Source organism: Calliopsis andreniformis, chromosome 12, assembly GCF_051401765.1.
Source record: "Calliopsis andreniformis isolate RMS-2024a chromosome 12, iyCalAndr_principal, whole genome shotgun sequence".
NCBI lineage: Eukaryota > Metazoa > Arthropoda > Insecta > Hymenoptera > Andrenidae > Calliopsis > Calliopsis andreniformis.
The window spans coordinates 20,129,503-20,146,409 of record NC_135073.1 but is presented as its reverse complement, the minus strand read 5'-3'; the positions used below and the strand labels follow the sequence as shown (position 1 = coordinate 20,146,409).

Sequence of the window (16,907 nt, the reverse complement as noted above, 5' to 3'; positions counted from 1 at the left end):
GCAAATACTAGCAGACTAGCATGCTGCGCTCGAAATCGTCAAAACTAGTCGGAAGATGGCACTGATAGATGTAGATACTTTTTCGTTCATATACCATAGTATATATAATATCAAGTGTATAAAATTTCGTATATTTCGAAATAGTAATGGAAAAAATGTAGTAACGGAATAAAAATGGAAAATGTTTTCAAAATGATAAGGAAAAATAAGGAAGCGATGGTTAAACGATAATTGAACGACAAATATAATTGAATTAAATAGATGATGGTATTCAACCAATAACAACAACATCATCGCTGAGAAATTCGTATTGAGGTACTTCCAAATTAGTTGGCGCTGGTCCTTTTCGTATGCGTCCAGCCGCGTCAAAATGAGATCCATGACACGGACAATAAAATCCACCAGATATCATACCAGCATTAGGAATCGGTACGCAACCAAGATGTGTACAAATTCCAATTACGATCAACCATTCTGGTCTCTTTGTTCTATCCTCGTCACGTTCGGGATCTCTTAACTTCGTGATATTCACGTGTTTCTCTTGTTCTATGATGGATTGGGGACTAAAAGATATGGTCTCGAGAAACAATAAAATGAGAAAATACTATGATATTTATATATGATTCATTTCAAGATACCGGTGGTAAACGAAAACTGGTTTCCCTCGCCATTTTAAAACTGACACCTTCCCTACTGTTATATCCTGCAGATTAATTTCGATTTGTGCTTCCGCTAGAACGTCCCGCGACGGAGACATAAATAACACACATTGTACCAAATGAGATTTCGTCGCGTATAAACCTGCGACACCGGCAACTAATAATCAAGTAAAGTCATTAGTTTCCTTTGCTATCGTTGCAATTCCACGAAATCTTTTAAACTTTCTCACTTTTTTTCTTAGCTAACTTTTGCTTCTCATTTTAAACAGTTCAATAGATACTTTCTTCAGACATACCGAAAGATGCCGTGTAAGACGAAATTCTTCGTTCGTCGATCGTTTTCATTGCAGACACGTTCGAATTATGCAATGTTTCTTGACGATATTCTTGAAAATTTGCTTTCGGCAAATCGGTATGAGCGTATCGATTTCTTAAGCAAACAAAATTCGCGCTCAACCAATTTCCGAATATTCGAATCGATGCAGAATAAAGATCGCGAGTTGATATTTTGACGAGCAACATTTTTTTCAGACTCCTGGTTCAATACAACGAATCGAGATTTCTTTCCCTTATAATTGCAACTCAACTGTTCTGAAAATAATAGAATATAGATATTTACCCACCGTGCAAACATGCATGTGTACTAAGCTATATGTATGTATATAACTGGATACTGTATCTAATGGATGTTGGCAGCACTTACAATGCTAACAGTTTAGAATAAATGCTGCCAACACTCGGAGAGTTTCCAGATAGACTGGTCACTCTGTATATGCGTATGATGCTTTCGGGGTTCAAGTACATTCTCTTTTGCGTTAGTACCGAATGGTTACGAAATCTTATGACGTAGCCATATTCCAATTCCAAACTCTTTTCATTTGTCTGCTGAACGAATAGAAAGAGGTTAGATCTTCTAAAGAACACATGACTGCATAGGTGCACGTTCAGAAACACGAAGGTTTTTCTTCTTTGGATAAGTTAAAAAATAATGAGTTTGCCAACTGTGGCGAAGGTAGGGATTGGATGGTAGGTACGTAAGAATCAATCAATTGTAATTTTGCATACTTGTTAATTGTTATGCCCGAAAATACATGTGTTGCAAAGAACCTTTACTTCCATTATAAGGAATAACATTTATGCCATTTCGTTTGTTTCTCAACAGATTACACATTTTTAAATGATATAAACTTATTAATCATTTTTCTTATAGGACTGTTGTTGCTGTTATAGGTTTATACAGTTTTGTACTTTCTAAGAGAAAGGTACATGCAAAAAGGTATGAAAGTATGAAAGCGAGAGAACGTCTACGTAATACTGGTACAGCTGTATAAAGCGTCGCCCTAAGAGTTGTAATATTATAAAGATAGTAAGTGGTTGGAATTGAAACAATGGCTGGCTTACCACCGCTTGGTGAAGATCAATTAAAATTAGTACAGGATCTAGAAATAGAGATGATGTCCGATATGTACAATCGCATGACATCTGCTTGTCATCGAAAATGCATTCCGCCAAAATATGTTGAGCCAGAACTAAGCAAAGGAGAATCTATATGCCTTGATCGTTGTATCGCTAAATATCTAGATGTTCACGAACGTATTGGAAAAAAGCTCACTCAAATTTCTATGCAAGAAGACAATTTTCTAAAGAACAAGGTTACAGACCAATCAAAAACGAATTAAATAAAATGAAATATTACTTTGTTAAGAAATAGATTCATGTAAATTTGATTTATTTATGGTCAACAGCCATGATAAAAAATATTAGAATTCCATAGGAATATCAATATTATGTTCTAAGAATTGAAATTTATTTCTATAGTTTCTATATAAAACTGCAGTAAATTGTAAAAAAAAGAACACGTTTTTTTCTGTACCTAGATACACACTGGTCAATAAAATGGTACTGGTTTAAGTGTTAACGATTTATTTTGAATTGTAAATTTTCAATTAGCTATCGTAGAATATAAGATATAGAAAGACAATTTGAAGTATAATTGCAAATTGCAAGTAGAAATAAATACTTTCGAATAAGAACAGACTTAAAAAAAATTGAGCATAGCCGTGCGGTCCGCCATCAGAAGTTATCTTTATAGAGAAGAGATTGTTTTAAATATACAAATATAAATTAACTCACACGTAGAAAAATGTTTATTCATATATTAATCATTACAAACATAATGATGCAGCTTTTGGTAGCACAACAAATTATGTACAGATTTAAGTAGATCAAAGATTAACATCAAAATTACAATACACTGTGAAAAATATTTTCAGTTATCCTTTCTCCTTTGATACAACTTTAACACAAGGAGAGTCAAAATCGGGCAAATTTCTTATTCTTTCGTTGTCAAGATTTTTTTTATCACGCAAAGATACTTGAAATTTAGTTAATTACATTTCATTAGCCAGTAGTTTCTTCCTTTAATGAACGAATCGTCGCTAATGCTAATGTATGTTGGCCTCCACCTGCTACTCGTATTATTGCCTTTCCTTCAAGCTGTTTTCCTTTAACTAATGTAGGTTCTTCAGCATCCTCTTCTTCTCCTGTGCCTAACTGCCCGCTTGAACCCATGCCCCACGAATACAAATCTCCTAGACGGTTCACCGTATAAAGATGTTGCCAAAGTATATTTGAGCAAATATAAAAGAAAACAACTTACCCGATTCGGTAACGGCAAAAGATTGGGCGCTACCCGCAGCAATGTCAATGCATTTAAACGAACTCAAAGCAGGGACCGGTGTTAGTTCTTTCGCATCCGAACAATTAGATCCCAGTCCAAGACGGCCATATTCTTTGCGACCCATAACAAATACTTGACCAGAATCATCAATAGCAATAGTATGATGTTGACCACTACTGATATGTTTCCAAACTTTTCCGCTAAATGTTTTTGATAATTGTGGATGAAAATGAGTCTTAGGCTCTTTTAAACCTAAAATTATTTCATACTATTTAATGATATTCTGTAAGTAGGAGTGTATCACCCTTTGTTCTATTTAGTTTATTATTATCCTTTCCTTTATACTTACCAATTTGATAGTAGTTGTTCAAACCAAATACATATATATCTCCTGTGTGATATTCCTTAGCAAATGTACAATATGTGCCAGCCCATATATCACTGAACTCTAGTTTCTTAGTAATTTTAAATTCAACTAGACCTGGAGATAATAAAGGTCCTATACCATAACGAGTATTTCTACTAGCCGATCTGCCAGCTACTCGTCCTAGTTGACCTTGTTCTGCGCATCCACATGTATACACACGCCCATTCTCATTAAGTAACACTAAATGATCAGCACCAGATGCTATTTTAACTATCTTTATGTTAGGCAATATTTCTATTGGAAATCGTTCATTTCCTTTCAGTGTTAGACCCATAGTGCCATGGGAATCCTTAAAAATATATATCTATTAGATCTTCAATGTTACTATTTTTAGAGAAAAGTTGAGTCTAATCTATAAAATGTTAAAACAAATGTTTATACCCTAAATGAGCCCCATGCGAAAGCTCTTCCATCTTCTAGCAAAGCGGCACTGTGGGAATCACCAGCAGATACTTGAATTACTTTACCAGGCAGATGAACAGGTCCAGGTTTAGTTTCTGAACCTTCTGTTGATGTGTCTCGTCCCAAAGCTCCTTCATCATTGCATCCAAACGTTATCACTTCTCCTGTTTCTCTTAGGCATACATTATGCATACCACCAGCTGCTATAGCTACGATATCTTGATATCCAGGAATAGCAAATGGTCGTATCTTTTCGACAACCTCTTCGCCCAATCCAAGTTGCCCTACATCGCCTTGCCCGAACACCAACAAAACACCACCCGTCGAAGACTGCCTTAAGTCAGGTTTAACAACTAAACAAGAAGCATAAAATCAGGTAGAAACATTTAAATATTAGATAGATCTGAATTAAATAAATAGTTATAGCAGAAGGAATATTTCTGAAATACATGTTAAACAGAATTTCAGTTATTCATGGGTGAGAAGCAATATTTTACGCGAATTGATCGTACGGATTGAACTACATCCATGTGCATCGTGGTTCATACCATTTCGATAAAATTCTCTCAAGTTAGTAAGAAGTTCGATGCGAAAATTCATATCGCAGTAAACATTTGAGTTAAACAAGACAAAATACTCACCGGGTTGTTTCTTTAGCTGTTTCGGCTCCTTTGAACTTTTCGTAGGAGTTTCAGCAGCTCGTTTCGTTGCTTTTCTTGGCGGCACTGAAACCATATCGAGGTTATGTTTAAAAGTACGCCCCAAAAAACGTTTTTATGACTGTAACGTATCAACGAACGATCGTTTTTAATATCTCCTGTTCGTGTACGTACTGATTTCTGAACGAGATTATCGCGGAACTGGAATATACAACGCCTTACTGTCGGAATATTAGTTGGCGCCAAAAAGTTGCAACGCTGCTGAGCTTGGCGACTGTTGCGCAACTCGTAATAAGCGCTAACATCCGGCTTACACAGAAAGTGACTTTTAAATGCAGAATCCTCGTTTCCAGTGTATAGAGACTACCTATGGGTAGGTATACAGTGCATACCCCACTAACGGAATTCTTTCCCTTCTCCAATTCTCCAATGTTCTGATATCACGCGAATTTGAAAATATCATAGGACAAAATCTTGAAAATAGATCATTTCTTACTGCAAACGAAACAATGACACGTTCAGGAATTGAAGAAATTTCTACACTTTGTATTTGCCTTGTAATCTTGTTCGTTTTAGTGCGACTTGGAGCAGAATAGACAAACGATCAACGTTTTAAAATAGATAATTTGACGTAGATAGTTCATTCTAACAGTTCTACGTATGAAGTACGTAATAAGTATCCGGAACCATCATAATATGCAGCTCTTATAAAAAATGAATAATATGCCGTTAAAGCTATCCTCTACAAACTTCTCATTATTACTACTTCTAAACAGATAAACAATTGTTGATTACGTATAATGCAATTAATATACATATAGTAATTTGCCTTTTGAAAGGAGTATGTATGTATTGTATATAAATTATTCGAAAAAGATAATATGCTGCTTTATCGGCAGAAAACGAAGAAGAAAAAGAAATTATCCGTGTTCGCGAAGACAACACAGAACACAACATATGAGTCCACGGTGTCGCGTATCATTCATAGCAGCAATAAATTCATTCGTCGTGGTAGAATTTATACTACATAAACTAAATCACAAATTACTTACATAGTACGAAGCGTAAGAGGGAAGGGGTCCCGAGTTTGTGGTTGGTCCCTCTTGAATGGTAGTGCAAACCAACGAAACTGGAGGGAGTTGAGCCAGAGGGGGCCGCGCGCTGCGCGGCAGTCGAAGGCGAGACTTAGCCCGTGTAGTCGGTGTGACCGGTCTGTGACGCGAGGTTTGCTCTTGTTATCCTCTAAACGATCGAATTCCGCGTTCACATTTCATTCTTTGTATTTCTTCTCTATTGTATTTCCGTCCACTCTTGTTTTCTCTTTTTTTTTTCTTCTTTCTTTTCCCTTTTACCGTGACATTACTATTGTTGTTATTGCGTTGCTACCAGAAATAGTGCGCGCACCGCGCGAACGCGGTAAAGTTGTTTACGTGGTTACATTTGAAGAATCTTTCACTACGCGAGAGTTTGTGTGTGTTTCCACACAAGAAGAAAGAATTTAGTTTGCCAAAGGGACAAAGAACAACGGAAAATCAGACTTCAAGATCAAGAGTTTCTACGGTGGAAATAAGAATTCATGTAGAATTAAGGAGTCATGTCGAGAATACGTCGATACCGGTTTTTTCCATGCTTTCTACACATTCCGCTCTTTCTATTTGCTGGTGAGTTTAAAAACATTCTTTTTATTTGTTTTCCATACTGTCATACCTCTTATCTTCAATGAGAATAGAATTATTATTAGATACGTATCTATTATTATGAAAATGTTTGCTTTGGTCAGGCTATTGGTCATGCTAACTCCTTTCTAACGGCTATTAACAAACTATATTTAAACCGAATGAAAGAGGTCGAACAAATATTTGGCTTTGCAAATTGCGACCTGACTGGCTTACACTCACCAAACTGTCGAGCGAATCAGAATTTATTGTAGGCAGACTTAAAGGGTTGAAGAAACGTTTTCATAAACATTTCAACTACTCCTTACAACTGTTAAAATAAACCATGTTTCGCTATAAATGAGTATAACGTAGTACCGTATAAGATGAAAAATTGAGTTAAGTACCTACTATTGAGGAGGAGTAAGAGGAGATGGAGATGTTACGTAGTGATGTGGTAGATAGCTAGAAGTGGTGGGAACGGAATGATGAAGGACACTTTGTGACATTAGAAGGATATACATACATATGTACGTCGAATATAGGTGGTGGAAGAAGCCACGAACACGCTCTGTTTCCATTTCGAGGACCCGGTGAATATTCATAAAACAATCGCATGTCTCATGCAATTAGCAAAGGCAAATTTTTCCCATTCTTTCGTTTTCTTCTTCTCTAGCTTTTCCAACTACGTGTACAGTTTTCCATCATGTCTGCTATCGTTGTTGGTCTTTTGGTCTCTTGGTCTCCTTCACTCCCCGCCGTACCTTTGGCCTAACTAGAGACGAAAAATGTTGCTTTAATCAGGTCATCCTAACGATTTCCGCAGCCAGGCAACACGGATACGGATTGCATTTTGAATTACGGTAACATCGACTCAGTCAGTTTGTCATCCAATAAACTCGTACTCGTACTCGTCTGCTTCATCGTATTTTTTTGGTCAGATACGACGAGATATCGACGGATTTGTAGTATGTAGCTTTTTTCCAGCGGAAAATTTATTTTGCGCGTAGTCTGTCGATTGGTTAGTTTTTTCTCGACGGCCGCTGTTGTCGAGATTCGTTCCATCGCAAAAATTGTATACCGAAATTTGAAAAGCTGAACGAGAAAGAGGGCGGGGCAGAAAAGGAACGATTCGAGTAGTCGAATCGTTTAAACTTAAACAATAACGAGTCTTCTGCTGTGCTTGAACGTTTTTCCACGTGACACGATGGATAAGAAGAGCCACTCATACCGCGAAAACACGTTTCATTGGCTTGGAAAACATTTACTTCACAGTCCTCCATCGATACCTTCCTGTCACGGACACTACGAATGCTTGCGTATTTTCCGCAGTGTAAAAAAGCATTCAGTGCCTCGTCGATGTTGTCGCGCCTAGCGCGTTGCGCGCCGCTTCGCCTTATATTCTCAGAAAACATCCATTGGAGATTGAGTGTGTATTCGCGTTCGATTTAGTCCAATTTTAATTTGAACACCCCGTTGAGTTTGCCTTATTCTTTCGTAATTCGTCGAGAACGATGTCTCCTTACTCTTTTCCATTTATAGTCAAAGGATGAACCAAAATATACTATGTACTGTGTATAAATATTTACTTAGGCTATTAACACGTTCAGTACGAGTAATGTCATAAAACCTTAACCCATTCGAGACCGATTGCACACCGTGTGTGCAATAATAATAATGAGCAATTATCCGACTAATCGTCGAGATAAGACGACTTTTTTTTATTGAATTACAGTAATGTAATTCAAATTTTACCAAATTTCGAATGGATTAAGCGGGGTAAACGGACCGTACGTATGACGTCTTAAGACAGGATAAAGGAGAACAAACTACGCATGTCCTAGTACTTAGTAATGTGCCGATAAAAGAAGGTTGGTACGTAAAAATGATGCGCAATGGTATAGAATTTTGTTGAGGAAATGTAAGTAAGATAACAGAAAGAAATTATCCCGATAAATTTAGAAGCGGGCAGATATCCAGAGCGGTGACATACTATGCACGTTTTCCGAAGGATTCGAAGCAGAATTGAATTTCCCAAAAAACGGTCCTTTTCTGGTTCGCGAGTCGCGGTGCGATTCGATGGAGAGTTTGCACGATATCCGCGAATCGCGATAGGTAACAGAGACGCGACGCGCGACTGGAAGTCTTTTCGAAAGTTTGATTAAATTTAAATCCAGCAAGGGAGCCATACATGTGCTAGCGTGTATAAAAGCGCTGCCTCCTTCCGACAGTTTGAAATTTACGAACTGTTGTACACCATTGTGCGTTAGATTTTTAACATGAATTTGTAAATCAGTCCTGAACCTTTGAAAAAGAACACAAAGTTCAAGAAAGTTGCGTTCAGTTGAAACACGAACAGAAGTTAGTATCTATTCACTTGTACATATTTCGCATCTTTTATGGGATTACGATTGTACGAAGTACGATAACGATTGATTCTATAATGCCTCTCAGCGTAACGAGAAACTTTATGAAGCACTGTGGCAATTGCTTTATGTAGGTATTCATTAGAGTTTGCAAATAAATAGACTCGCTCAGTAATGTGATGAATTACGGTTGAAATACGGAGATGCGTTATCTGTTGCGATCGTTGATTTGAAAGTCTAATGCAAGTTAGAACGACTTTTCTGAGAGGGGTCAGAAAGTGGCGTATTCCGTTCTATCCTCTACCACCTGTTACGATACGAATCCCATAAACTCCTGCCTAGCTCTTCTGCTCGTAAACAATTGGAAGCTTTTAAGTAATTGCTACACTCGGAACACTCGCATCCCTCGCGCTTTCCTTCCGACCGTTTCTGTTCAGTCTTCGTTAGAGCGTAGTTTCTGTTATCCGATTCTTCGGCTCCTGAATTCGATTGGCCTGAATCTCGAAGAAGTCTCCAGAGATGAGAACGACGATGGTCCTCTTCCACTCGATTTTTTCCGATACTGAAGCGACCGACATGTTCCACCGGGTAAATATGTATCTAGTAGATACATAGGTACCTACAAGGTATCCGTTAGTGTGAATTTGCTCGTTCGATTTCTGATCATTGATTCACACAAATCACCAAATCAATTTCTACATTTTATGTAACATTGAAAACGTAGTGTTGCATTGTTGCAGTGTACATATATAGTTGTTTATATCCTTACAGATTACTACTATTATTCCAAGATGATTCATTTACTTTTCTTTTTACCCTTTTGCACGTACATACTTATACATATGTATCTAACTATCGTATTGGATCGAATTACCTGATTGTAGTGAACTAAATGAGAATCTCCACGACACGCGACGTGCGATGCGACACTGTACCGTTGACTGAAACGTCGACTGTAACTTCTAGTTTTCTATTCGATTTGGCCTGGTGCATTCTCTTCTTTCTTCATTCTTCCGTTATCATAAATTATTTTAGGTAAACTGCCTGTAGAACTGAATTGAAAGATTAAGAGATAGATTAAATTATTGATCGATACGGTGCATTGGTTTTTATAAAGCAATCATATATGAAGAAGGAATTTGAGATACGAGGCAAACGCGAGTGTGGCTGCGGTGTGAACACGTGTTCAGAACGTCGCGTCGCACCGCATCGTTTGCCTCGATTAACCGTTCGTTATTCGAAAACAGACGTTTCGATAATCGAAGGAATACGACGGCCTCGCGTACTCGCATCAGTGAGCAACAATACCGTCGCTTGTATTCAATGAATGCTTTGAATAATTATATGTACATACTCGCAACTAGAAAAGGTAGAAACAGCTATACAGAAAATACTGAACTCGTGAGTTGTTCCACATATTCCGACCAAGTATCAGAGCGATCCGTCGCGTTAAGCAAAAATTTACAAAGATCCATATACACGCATCCTAATTAAAGGTTCTGAACACGCATTGATTTTTAACGTGATCACCCGAATGAATTCGGGTAAAATATGTACTGTTATGTTGCTGCCTCATCTGGAAATTTCTTTGTGGCTACTGCACGCGATGCTGCACAGTGACAACTGTGTTATGCGCGTAATTCATTTCCGTATTGACAAGGGAAGAGTGAGAAAAAGATTCGAATGTCGTCGAAAAACAAGTTCTTCCACGCACAATCGTCTTTATCGTTTTTCAGAGTTTCTGAACCGAAGCGAACCGCTGTCGCTGATCGTGAGTCGCGCCGCTCTTTGAGTAAAAGAGCGTGACCGATCAAAAATTTGTGGCGATTTTACGGTCTATTGGCTTATCGATTTCGTCAGAGTCGAACGAAACGGGAACTGACATCCGACACGCGGTTTGCAACGGTATATTATGTATATAGATTTAGATAGGTATTGCGAAAACAAGAACTTCAGACAAGAAGTCCGTACATGGAATTTAAGAATATAAGTACATTTATTATCGAGTTATAGTTCACGTCGTACGATGGAGAACTTAGAAGTTGAAAAAGCAGTTTGTCTAGGATCTGTAACCCTTGTTAATAGATAAGATTCGTTTCCATGTTGTAGCGACGCAAGTTCGGTATAAAACAAGAACAAGATTTGTATGTATGTACCTATTAATTAAATGACACTGTGTTGATATAAGTGTTAGTAGAATGGAAAACAAATTGATAAACAGCATGAACAGTGGTGAGTGTAACGAAGAGGACTAACTGAGAGGGAACTGATTGCTGAGTAGAGCACGGCTCGACGGGTTGAGGTGCGATGCGATGCGGTGCGGTGCGGTGCGGTGCGGTGCGGTGCGGTGCGGTGCGGTGCGGTGCGGTGCGGTGCGGTGTGGTGCAGTGCGATTCGATAAGGTCAGAAACGAAGAGAGGATAAAAATTCTGATCGTAGTTTTACCTCTTTTGTGCAAATGTAACGATTCGCGGACGTTGAGATAAAAGAACGTTGGTCGTTTCCATCACTGTAGGGCCGATGTTCGTTTTCGCACAAGGCTTCGACCCAATTAGAGGGAAATTAATCACTGCATTGTCTGGAAAAATTACGACTCGGATGGTATTCCAGGGGTAACGGGAACTTGCGCTTCCATCCTCCGCCGAAAGTAGCAACACAGCGGTCGAGAAGTCTGCTTAGGAACGACTCGCTGACCATGATTGATGGACTTTTGAACGTTGAAAACTTTATTATCGCGTTAATTAACGCGTTTCATCCTGAATTCTCTTTGCAGTCTTAGCATCGCTTAGCGTTCCCTTTGCTTATCGATTTGTTGAAAAGCTTAAGCTCCCTAGCCTTTTAATTTGGGCCAACAAACGCGTGAATTTTCAGAAAATTCTGCTCCGAATAAACCGTCTGCAGTTTTTTACTTATGATTCCACCATTTCCTCTTTTTTTATTTCTTTTTTTTTGCACTGTTTCTGAGGAAGGATAATTAGATATTATGTAATTGAGGGATTCATTACAAATGAACATAGGCCGGTTGTAATCCATAAATTGGAAGTTCTATTTAGTTGATGGCATGGATGCCTATAATTCGAGACGATGAAATTTGAAATGATTGACGTCGCACAATTTTCCTCAAAGATTGTGAGAAATTAATCGCAGTGAAGGCAATAAATGTAAAGGTGAATAGTTGAAAATTGAATTGTTTCCTAAGTTTACCCTACGCAAGAAAACTTTGCGATAGCATCTATCCATGTACAGATAACAGAGAGACATGTAAGTTCCAATGAACCTACCTTACTTCAAGGAGAATTCGTTGGGACGATATGTTCCTTGTTAAGTCGGCTGTAATTCAGCTGAAAAGAGGTCAACCTACATATTTACTTCTTTGGCTGTTGCATTGTATTTTCACACGTTTCACTTGATTCCGGGAGAACGAACGAAACTTGGATTCTCGGAAAGTTTTCGTATTAATAAATTCATCTCGCGTTTGGAATTATAAATCACGGCACCACAGGCGCGTTTCTCCGGTCTCTATTGGAAATGTTTGAAATTCCGAAGCTTTTCGAGGGGTGAGATGGAGCGAGGCGAGGTTGTACTTGAATTGCATAAAAGTTTCTCCGGCAGAATTCTTTATTCATCCCAATAACACTACGCATCCCTTAGTTCGCTTTCGTCGAACGTTTCGTCAGAAGTTCCATAATCGATTGTTAATCCACACGTTTCATATAACTTGTTCATTGTGATTCAATAACTGACAGTTTAACGGAAAGGAGACTACATGTGTACCTATGTAGTAATTCAGTTTGCACTAAATTATGAGCAAAGAAAATGAATTTTACTCGTGTCGGGAAACTTGTAAGTACGTCACGTAAAACAGAATATGTAATATGTTTCTAGGAGACCCAATTCTTCTCATGCTCATAGGTTGGAAGCCCCCACAGTCAGTGTAGTAGGTCTGTAAACACGTAGGCACGATTTTTCGAATTTCTCGTAATTCCTAAAGTAACATAGAACAGGCTGAGTGTGCAGCTGCTGCAGCTTCGGAACAGGATTGTGCATATAGGAACATAAACTATGACAGAATATGCTGCAACCTCCTGGCGAGAACTTTAAATCCCAAATCTACGCAATTCTATAAATTTGCTGCTACACTTCTGATCCACCCTCTGGATACATACTTACGTGTTACGTCGTTGTTCGTGTGCAACAACTTTCCAATCAAATTAACGCATTTGCAGGACTAGTCCTCTAACAGCCGATTTATGTACCTTTGTTCGTTGTCTGTTTAACATCAACGTTGAATCGCCAGATTAACGACATAATCCTAGTATACTGATAAGTGGATTATGGTTAGCTTCTTCTTTCTCTGACAAAGAATGGGGAGAAAACGAAGAGAAAACGAAGAGAAACAGAAAAATGGGAAATTGAAGAGAAGAGATATTGGATGAACAAAGAGTCTATCGTAAAAAATCAATCCAGACAAGCGGAAGACTCTTGTAACCCGATTTTTTCTCCATTTCGCTGACAGAAGAATTGCCTTCGATGCTATTTACCTATGTAGTTATCATATAAGGGCAAAATTTACAAAAGCTTCTCTTCCTCCGAGCTTTTTTGCCTTTTTTTTTTCAATTGCACACCTGCCTCCGTTTTCTCGTAAGCTTGAAACTCGCTCGTAATCAGAAACGGCTGGTTTGTAATCACGGTTACGTACTTAATTCTAATTACCATCCGTCTAAACATTCCTGGAAGATGCTTAATTGTTTCTTTCAACAGCATGGATCGTCAGGCACGAAGAAACTATGTAAAAATTATACGGAAATGGAAAATCATGCGAGATAACTATCCGAGAATATTATTTGAGGCAACGCTGAATCTCGATTCGAGGAATCGAGTCAAAATTTGATTTAGGCATGCCGTTAATTGGTCGGATTAGTTTCCGTTCTGCAGTGCTACTACCAGTTACGATCCGAAAGTCCCGCAAAATTTGCTTAATTAGACGTGCAAATGAATATATGAAACTAATTGTATAATTGTTTTACACAAATTTTTACTACCTACATGACTGTCTAAAAGAATATGCAATCGTCTATTCTATTTTTACAATTAGATTGAAACGCGTTCAAGCTCGAGTTGTATTTGTCCTTGTTTCTTATTGCATTTTCATCACAATATTTTAGTTTGTCCTAGAACGAGTCGAAGACAAAGTGGCGTCGTTCACGTTTAGATCTTCGAAGTTCCTTTCAAAATTTCTTTCAAGGTTTCTTCTCTCGACTCGCTTCTAATCGATGATCAGGCACGCACGAAATCGATTGAATAACTTTGACTGTATAGAGGTCGAAAGCAGTGAAATTGAGCAGTTGCAGAATTATTTCGTTGTTTGCAATGTTTGAATGGGAAATTCCGAAAACATCGGCCAGTGCCTAAGAGTGGATGTTGGCGCGTGTCGCGTCGTGATTCACTAAACTCCGTTTACTCCATTAACGATGGGTTAACAAATTTATAGAATCGTAATGGGAGAGGGAATAATGCACGTACACAAGAAACGCGGAATGCGACAGGAGATGTCGCGTTGCGTCACTACGCGGCGTGAGACGCCAAATACGACGACCGTTTCGTTTAAACGTGTCTACGGTTTCTCTGACATCTGGATATCAGTTGAAGTCAGTCACCTACTTATGTATGTATCCTATGTAGCAATGAATGCGTGCCGCATCTGTGGATCGAGTTCCGCGGCCAAGGATTTCACATGTCCTTCATCTTCTTTATATTTAATATCAAGAAAGTCATTTGCTTTCTTTCAAACAAAGAATTTTATTATCGGAATAGTCCAAGTTTCACGCGAACAATAATTTTCATGCGTACAATTAAATAATTTAGGTTGCGATAATGAAAGATTCTACTTTAAATCGAATAGCAAAGTGTGTAGTACAGTATAATTGATCTAACTTGGTATGTAGCTAAATTGCTTGAATCGAAACGAGAATATTAATGCTAGAGAATAAAAGTAGGAATACGAGATTGAAATTGCTTACATAGTAGACGAATGAATAGTCAATGATCAAGTAGGAACATGGATTATAAACGATTGAGAATCTAGAAAATAGATGTAGCTCTCGGGACAAGAGAAAAGTGCGAAAGATCGAAGTACTTGTTCGATCTTTGCAAACAAGTTTATATATATTTGGTTTAAAGAATAAGGGGCTGTAAATCGTTGGTGAGAGTCGCGACAACAGAAGATTCTTATCTCTGTTTATGTTATGTTGTATGTAGGTATACGCATACCATCAGGCGAACGAGTAGGCTGGTGCGTGCACGATAAAAAGAGGGTTGTCGTTGCAGGTCTCCTTCATCGATTACATCTCGTTATTTACAGAGTGTCGAGCGCACTTTGTCGGTTGCGCTTTGTTGGGTAACGGTGATGTCAGGTCGCATCGACGAGAACGGATTGCGCGAGCAGGAAGTCACGTACACGAGCGTAAATCACGCTATGCGACGGAGGGATGCGACGCGACGTTCGTTTGGGCGCATCGTTTAGCTTCGGTTCGGGGGTAGAGAACGCGCCGCGTATGAGTGGTGCATATTTATGCCCACGTATCGGCACATGCACCTCGCTTTTGTCAACTCTGTTCGATCGTTTGCAGCGTTTTCTCTCAAACGAGAATTAACGAGATTGATTGAAAAGCAGTCAAAAGGAGAGAATTTGTTTGAAATAGGTAGGATTACGTCCAAAATTGAAAGTCACCTCGTATACCTTGCCTACGCTACGGTCTTTTGCTACATTTTAGTTGGTTGGATTTTATTTGAATTCTTCCATACGAAACTGCAAAGTGTGTAGTTTTTTAGTAAATCGGTCGTTTTTGATCTTGCACGATAAGCTTCGTGTATTGGAAATAATCAAATTAGGTATTTATTCACACTTGTGTAATATCCTAGGAATTGTATTGCAGGCCAGTGTACGATAGCAAATCTGTAAAAGTACGTTAAAATTGGAAGAAGACAAGTTGACTGTTTCCAACAGATAGACGAAACGAATGATGCGTCATTTAATCGAGTGCTCTCAACTTTCCGCGACTTTAGGCGAAAAATTGCCTCGTTACACGAACGAATTTAATTAAAACGGGCCAACTCGGGTAGAGAATTTTCCCCTCTGCGCGTTTCGATCTATTTGTTCGGGATTATCGAGCACCGAAGAGAATAGGGTAGTAGTAGAGAGAAAAGGAAGGGAGAGAGGGAGTCGCAGGCATACCGGGACGATTTCATTTTAATTTCGAAGCCGGAAACGTCTCGGGTAGCTCTCGTGTAACTCGACTGGTCGTCGGGGCAGTGGCCGCAAAGAAGTCAAATGAAAGGGAATTAAAAAAGCGGAGCGAAAGGAGAGGGAAGTTTTAATGGGTTCCGAAAAAAAGAGAAGCTACAGCCGAGAAGAAGTTCTCGAGAGCGAAAACAAAATTTAATTAAAACCTGGCCTGCCCTCTCGCGGCTTAAACAGTACCCGTCGGATTCGCTGCTATTAATTTCAGCGCGATGGATCCTCGCTGGAAGTTGGAAGGATCGTCGGAGAAGCGGGAATAACTAGCCGAAAGTTATCAAACCGAGAGCCGAGATGGTATCCATGGACTACGTCCGCTAGAGACATGCTATTGGTTAGCCTGGAGCTTTCTCACCCTCCCTCGACTCGTTCCTGATTCAAACAGCCCCGCGGTGAAAACATTGTTGCAAACTTTTCTACTTGCGACAGCGAGACTTATGCCGAGTGATCAGAGAAAGTGAACGAGAATAGCGATGGGGTGACGAGAAGGTAGGGTAAAGAAGAGTTCGAGGAAGAATCGAGAGTGTATGTACGCACGATGCATCACCGCGCATACTGTATAGTCGACACTACCTATGCATCGTATATACAAACAGGGACGAGACGACACTAGTAGAGGCATCGACGTGTCGCGTTGGCTTGAATACAAGTCACTCTATAGAAAAACAAAGGGTTGATATTTTTCCTGGCGTGCGGGAACGTCGATACACCTGGCTGCTATACCGATGAGAATGGATCCTGTTGGTTGAAGAAACGCGTTCA

At 39.0% G+C, this 16,907-nt stretch overlaps 4 protein-coding genes and 1 long non-coding RNA gene across 10 annotated transcripts in view; 2 read left to right on the top strand and 3 right to left on the bottom strand.

Annotated features, from left to right (window-relative positions):
- Window positions 1-271: 271 nt before the first annotated feature.
- On the bottom strand, window positions 272-1,297 carry LOC143186309 (cytochrome b-c1 complex subunit Rieske, mitochondrial). Its single transcript, XM_076389881.1, has 4 exons — window positions 1,242-1,297; window positions 956-1,194; window positions 639-816; window positions 272-563 (listed from the first exon to the last, which is right to left on the bottom strand). Exons 1-4 carry the CDS (start codon window positions 1,295-1,297, stop codon window positions 272-274), a joined length of 765 nt encoding a protein of 254 aa, XP_076245996.1.
- Window positions 1,298-1,426: 129 nt separating this feature from the next.
- Tim10 (translocase of inner membrane 10) lies at window positions 1,427-2,577 on the top strand. Of its 4 annotated transcripts, none has more exons than XM_076389387.1 (2): window positions 1,427-1,671; window positions 1,870-2,577. In XM_076389387.1, the coding sequence occupies exon 2, from the start codon at window positions 2,048-2,050 to the stop codon at window positions 2,336-2,338; it is 291 nt and encodes a 96-aa protein (XP_076245502.1). In that variant the 5' UTR covers window positions 1,427-1,671; window positions 1,870-2,047; the 3' UTR covers window positions 2,339-2,577. The 4 variants fall into 4 exon arrangements, with proteins under 4 accessions (XP_076245502.1, XP_076245503.1, XP_076245500.1 ...); XM_076389388.1 differs by having other exon boundaries at window positions 1,427-1,685; window positions 1,890-2,577; XM_076389385.1 differs by having other exon boundaries at window positions 1,427-1,689; window positions 1,890-2,577.
- Window positions 2,578-2,783: 206 nt separating this feature from the next.
- Window positions 2,784-5,216, bottom strand: Rcc1 (Regulator of chromosome condensation 1). 2 transcript variants are annotated; one of them, XM_076389376.1, is made up of 6 exons: window positions 5,002-5,216; window positions 4,810-4,893; window positions 4,148-4,521; window positions 3,689-4,055; window positions 3,319-3,591; window positions 2,784-3,250 (listed from the first exon to the last, which is right to left on the bottom strand). In XM_076389376.1, coding segments are annotated over exons 1-6 (1,290 nt in total). In that variant the 5' UTR covers window positions 5,003-5,216; the 3' UTR covers window positions 2,784-3,059. The 2 variants fall into 2 exon arrangements, with proteins under 2 accessions (XP_076245491.1, XP_076245492.1); XM_076389377.1 differs by having other exon boundaries at window positions 5,050-5,216.
- Window positions 5,217-5,935: 719 nt separating this feature from the next.
- Window positions 5,936-7,153, bottom strand: LOC143186025 (uncharacterized). 2 transcript variants are annotated; one of them, XR_013002980.1, is made up of 2 exons: window positions 7,009-7,153; window positions 5,936-6,172 (listed from the first exon to the last, which is right to left on the bottom strand). It is a non-coding gene; the product is annotated as an uncharacterized LOC143186025 (long non-coding RNA). The 2 variants fall into 2 exon arrangements; XR_013002981.1 differs by having other exon boundaries at window positions 6,041-6,813; window positions 7,009-7,052.
- Window positions 6,302-16,907, top strand: part of LOC143186014 (irregular chiasm C-roughest protein) — a 58,005-nt gene continuing 47,399 nt past the window's right edge. Inside the window, exon 1 of the mRNA XM_076389368.1 lies at window positions 6,302-6,488. Within this exon, the coding sequence (XP_076245483.1) occupies window positions 6,422-6,488 (67 nt within the window). The 5' untranslated portion in view covers window positions 6,302-6,421. The remainder of the gene's footprint in view (window positions 6,489-16,907) is intronic.

What these genes read in the sequence shown, in the direction of transcription:
- LOC143186309 (XM_076389881.1), bottom strand. Translation starts at nt 1,297, where the DNA reads ATGCATGTTTGCACGGTGGGTAAATATCTATATTCTATTATTTTCAGA. An exon ending in ATTATTTTCAGAACAGTTGA is followed by an intron (nt 1,195 to 1,241) that starts GTTGCAATTATA and finishes GTATTGAACCAG; the next exon opens with GAGTCTGAAAAAAATGTTGC. An exon ending in GTCTTACACGGCATCTTTCG is followed by an intron (nt 817 to 955) that starts GTATGTCTGAAG and finishes CTTGATTATTAG; the next exon opens with TTGCCGGTGTCGCAGGTTTA.
- Tim10 (XM_076389387.1), top strand. Translation starts at nt 2,048, where the DNA reads ATGGCTGGCTTACCACCGCTTGGTGAAGATCAATTAAAATTAGTACAG.
- Rcc1 (XM_076389376.1), bottom strand. An exon ending in ACAGCTAAAGAAACAACCCG is followed by an intron (nt 4,522 to 4,809) that starts GTGAGTATTTTG and finishes CTTCTTGTTTAG; the next exon opens with TTGTTAAACCTGACTTAAGG. An exon ending in TTTTGCCGTTACCGAATCGG is followed by an intron (nt 3,251 to 3,318) that starts GTAAGTTGTTTT and finishes TGAACCGTCTAG; the next exon opens with GAGATTTGTATTCGTGGGGC.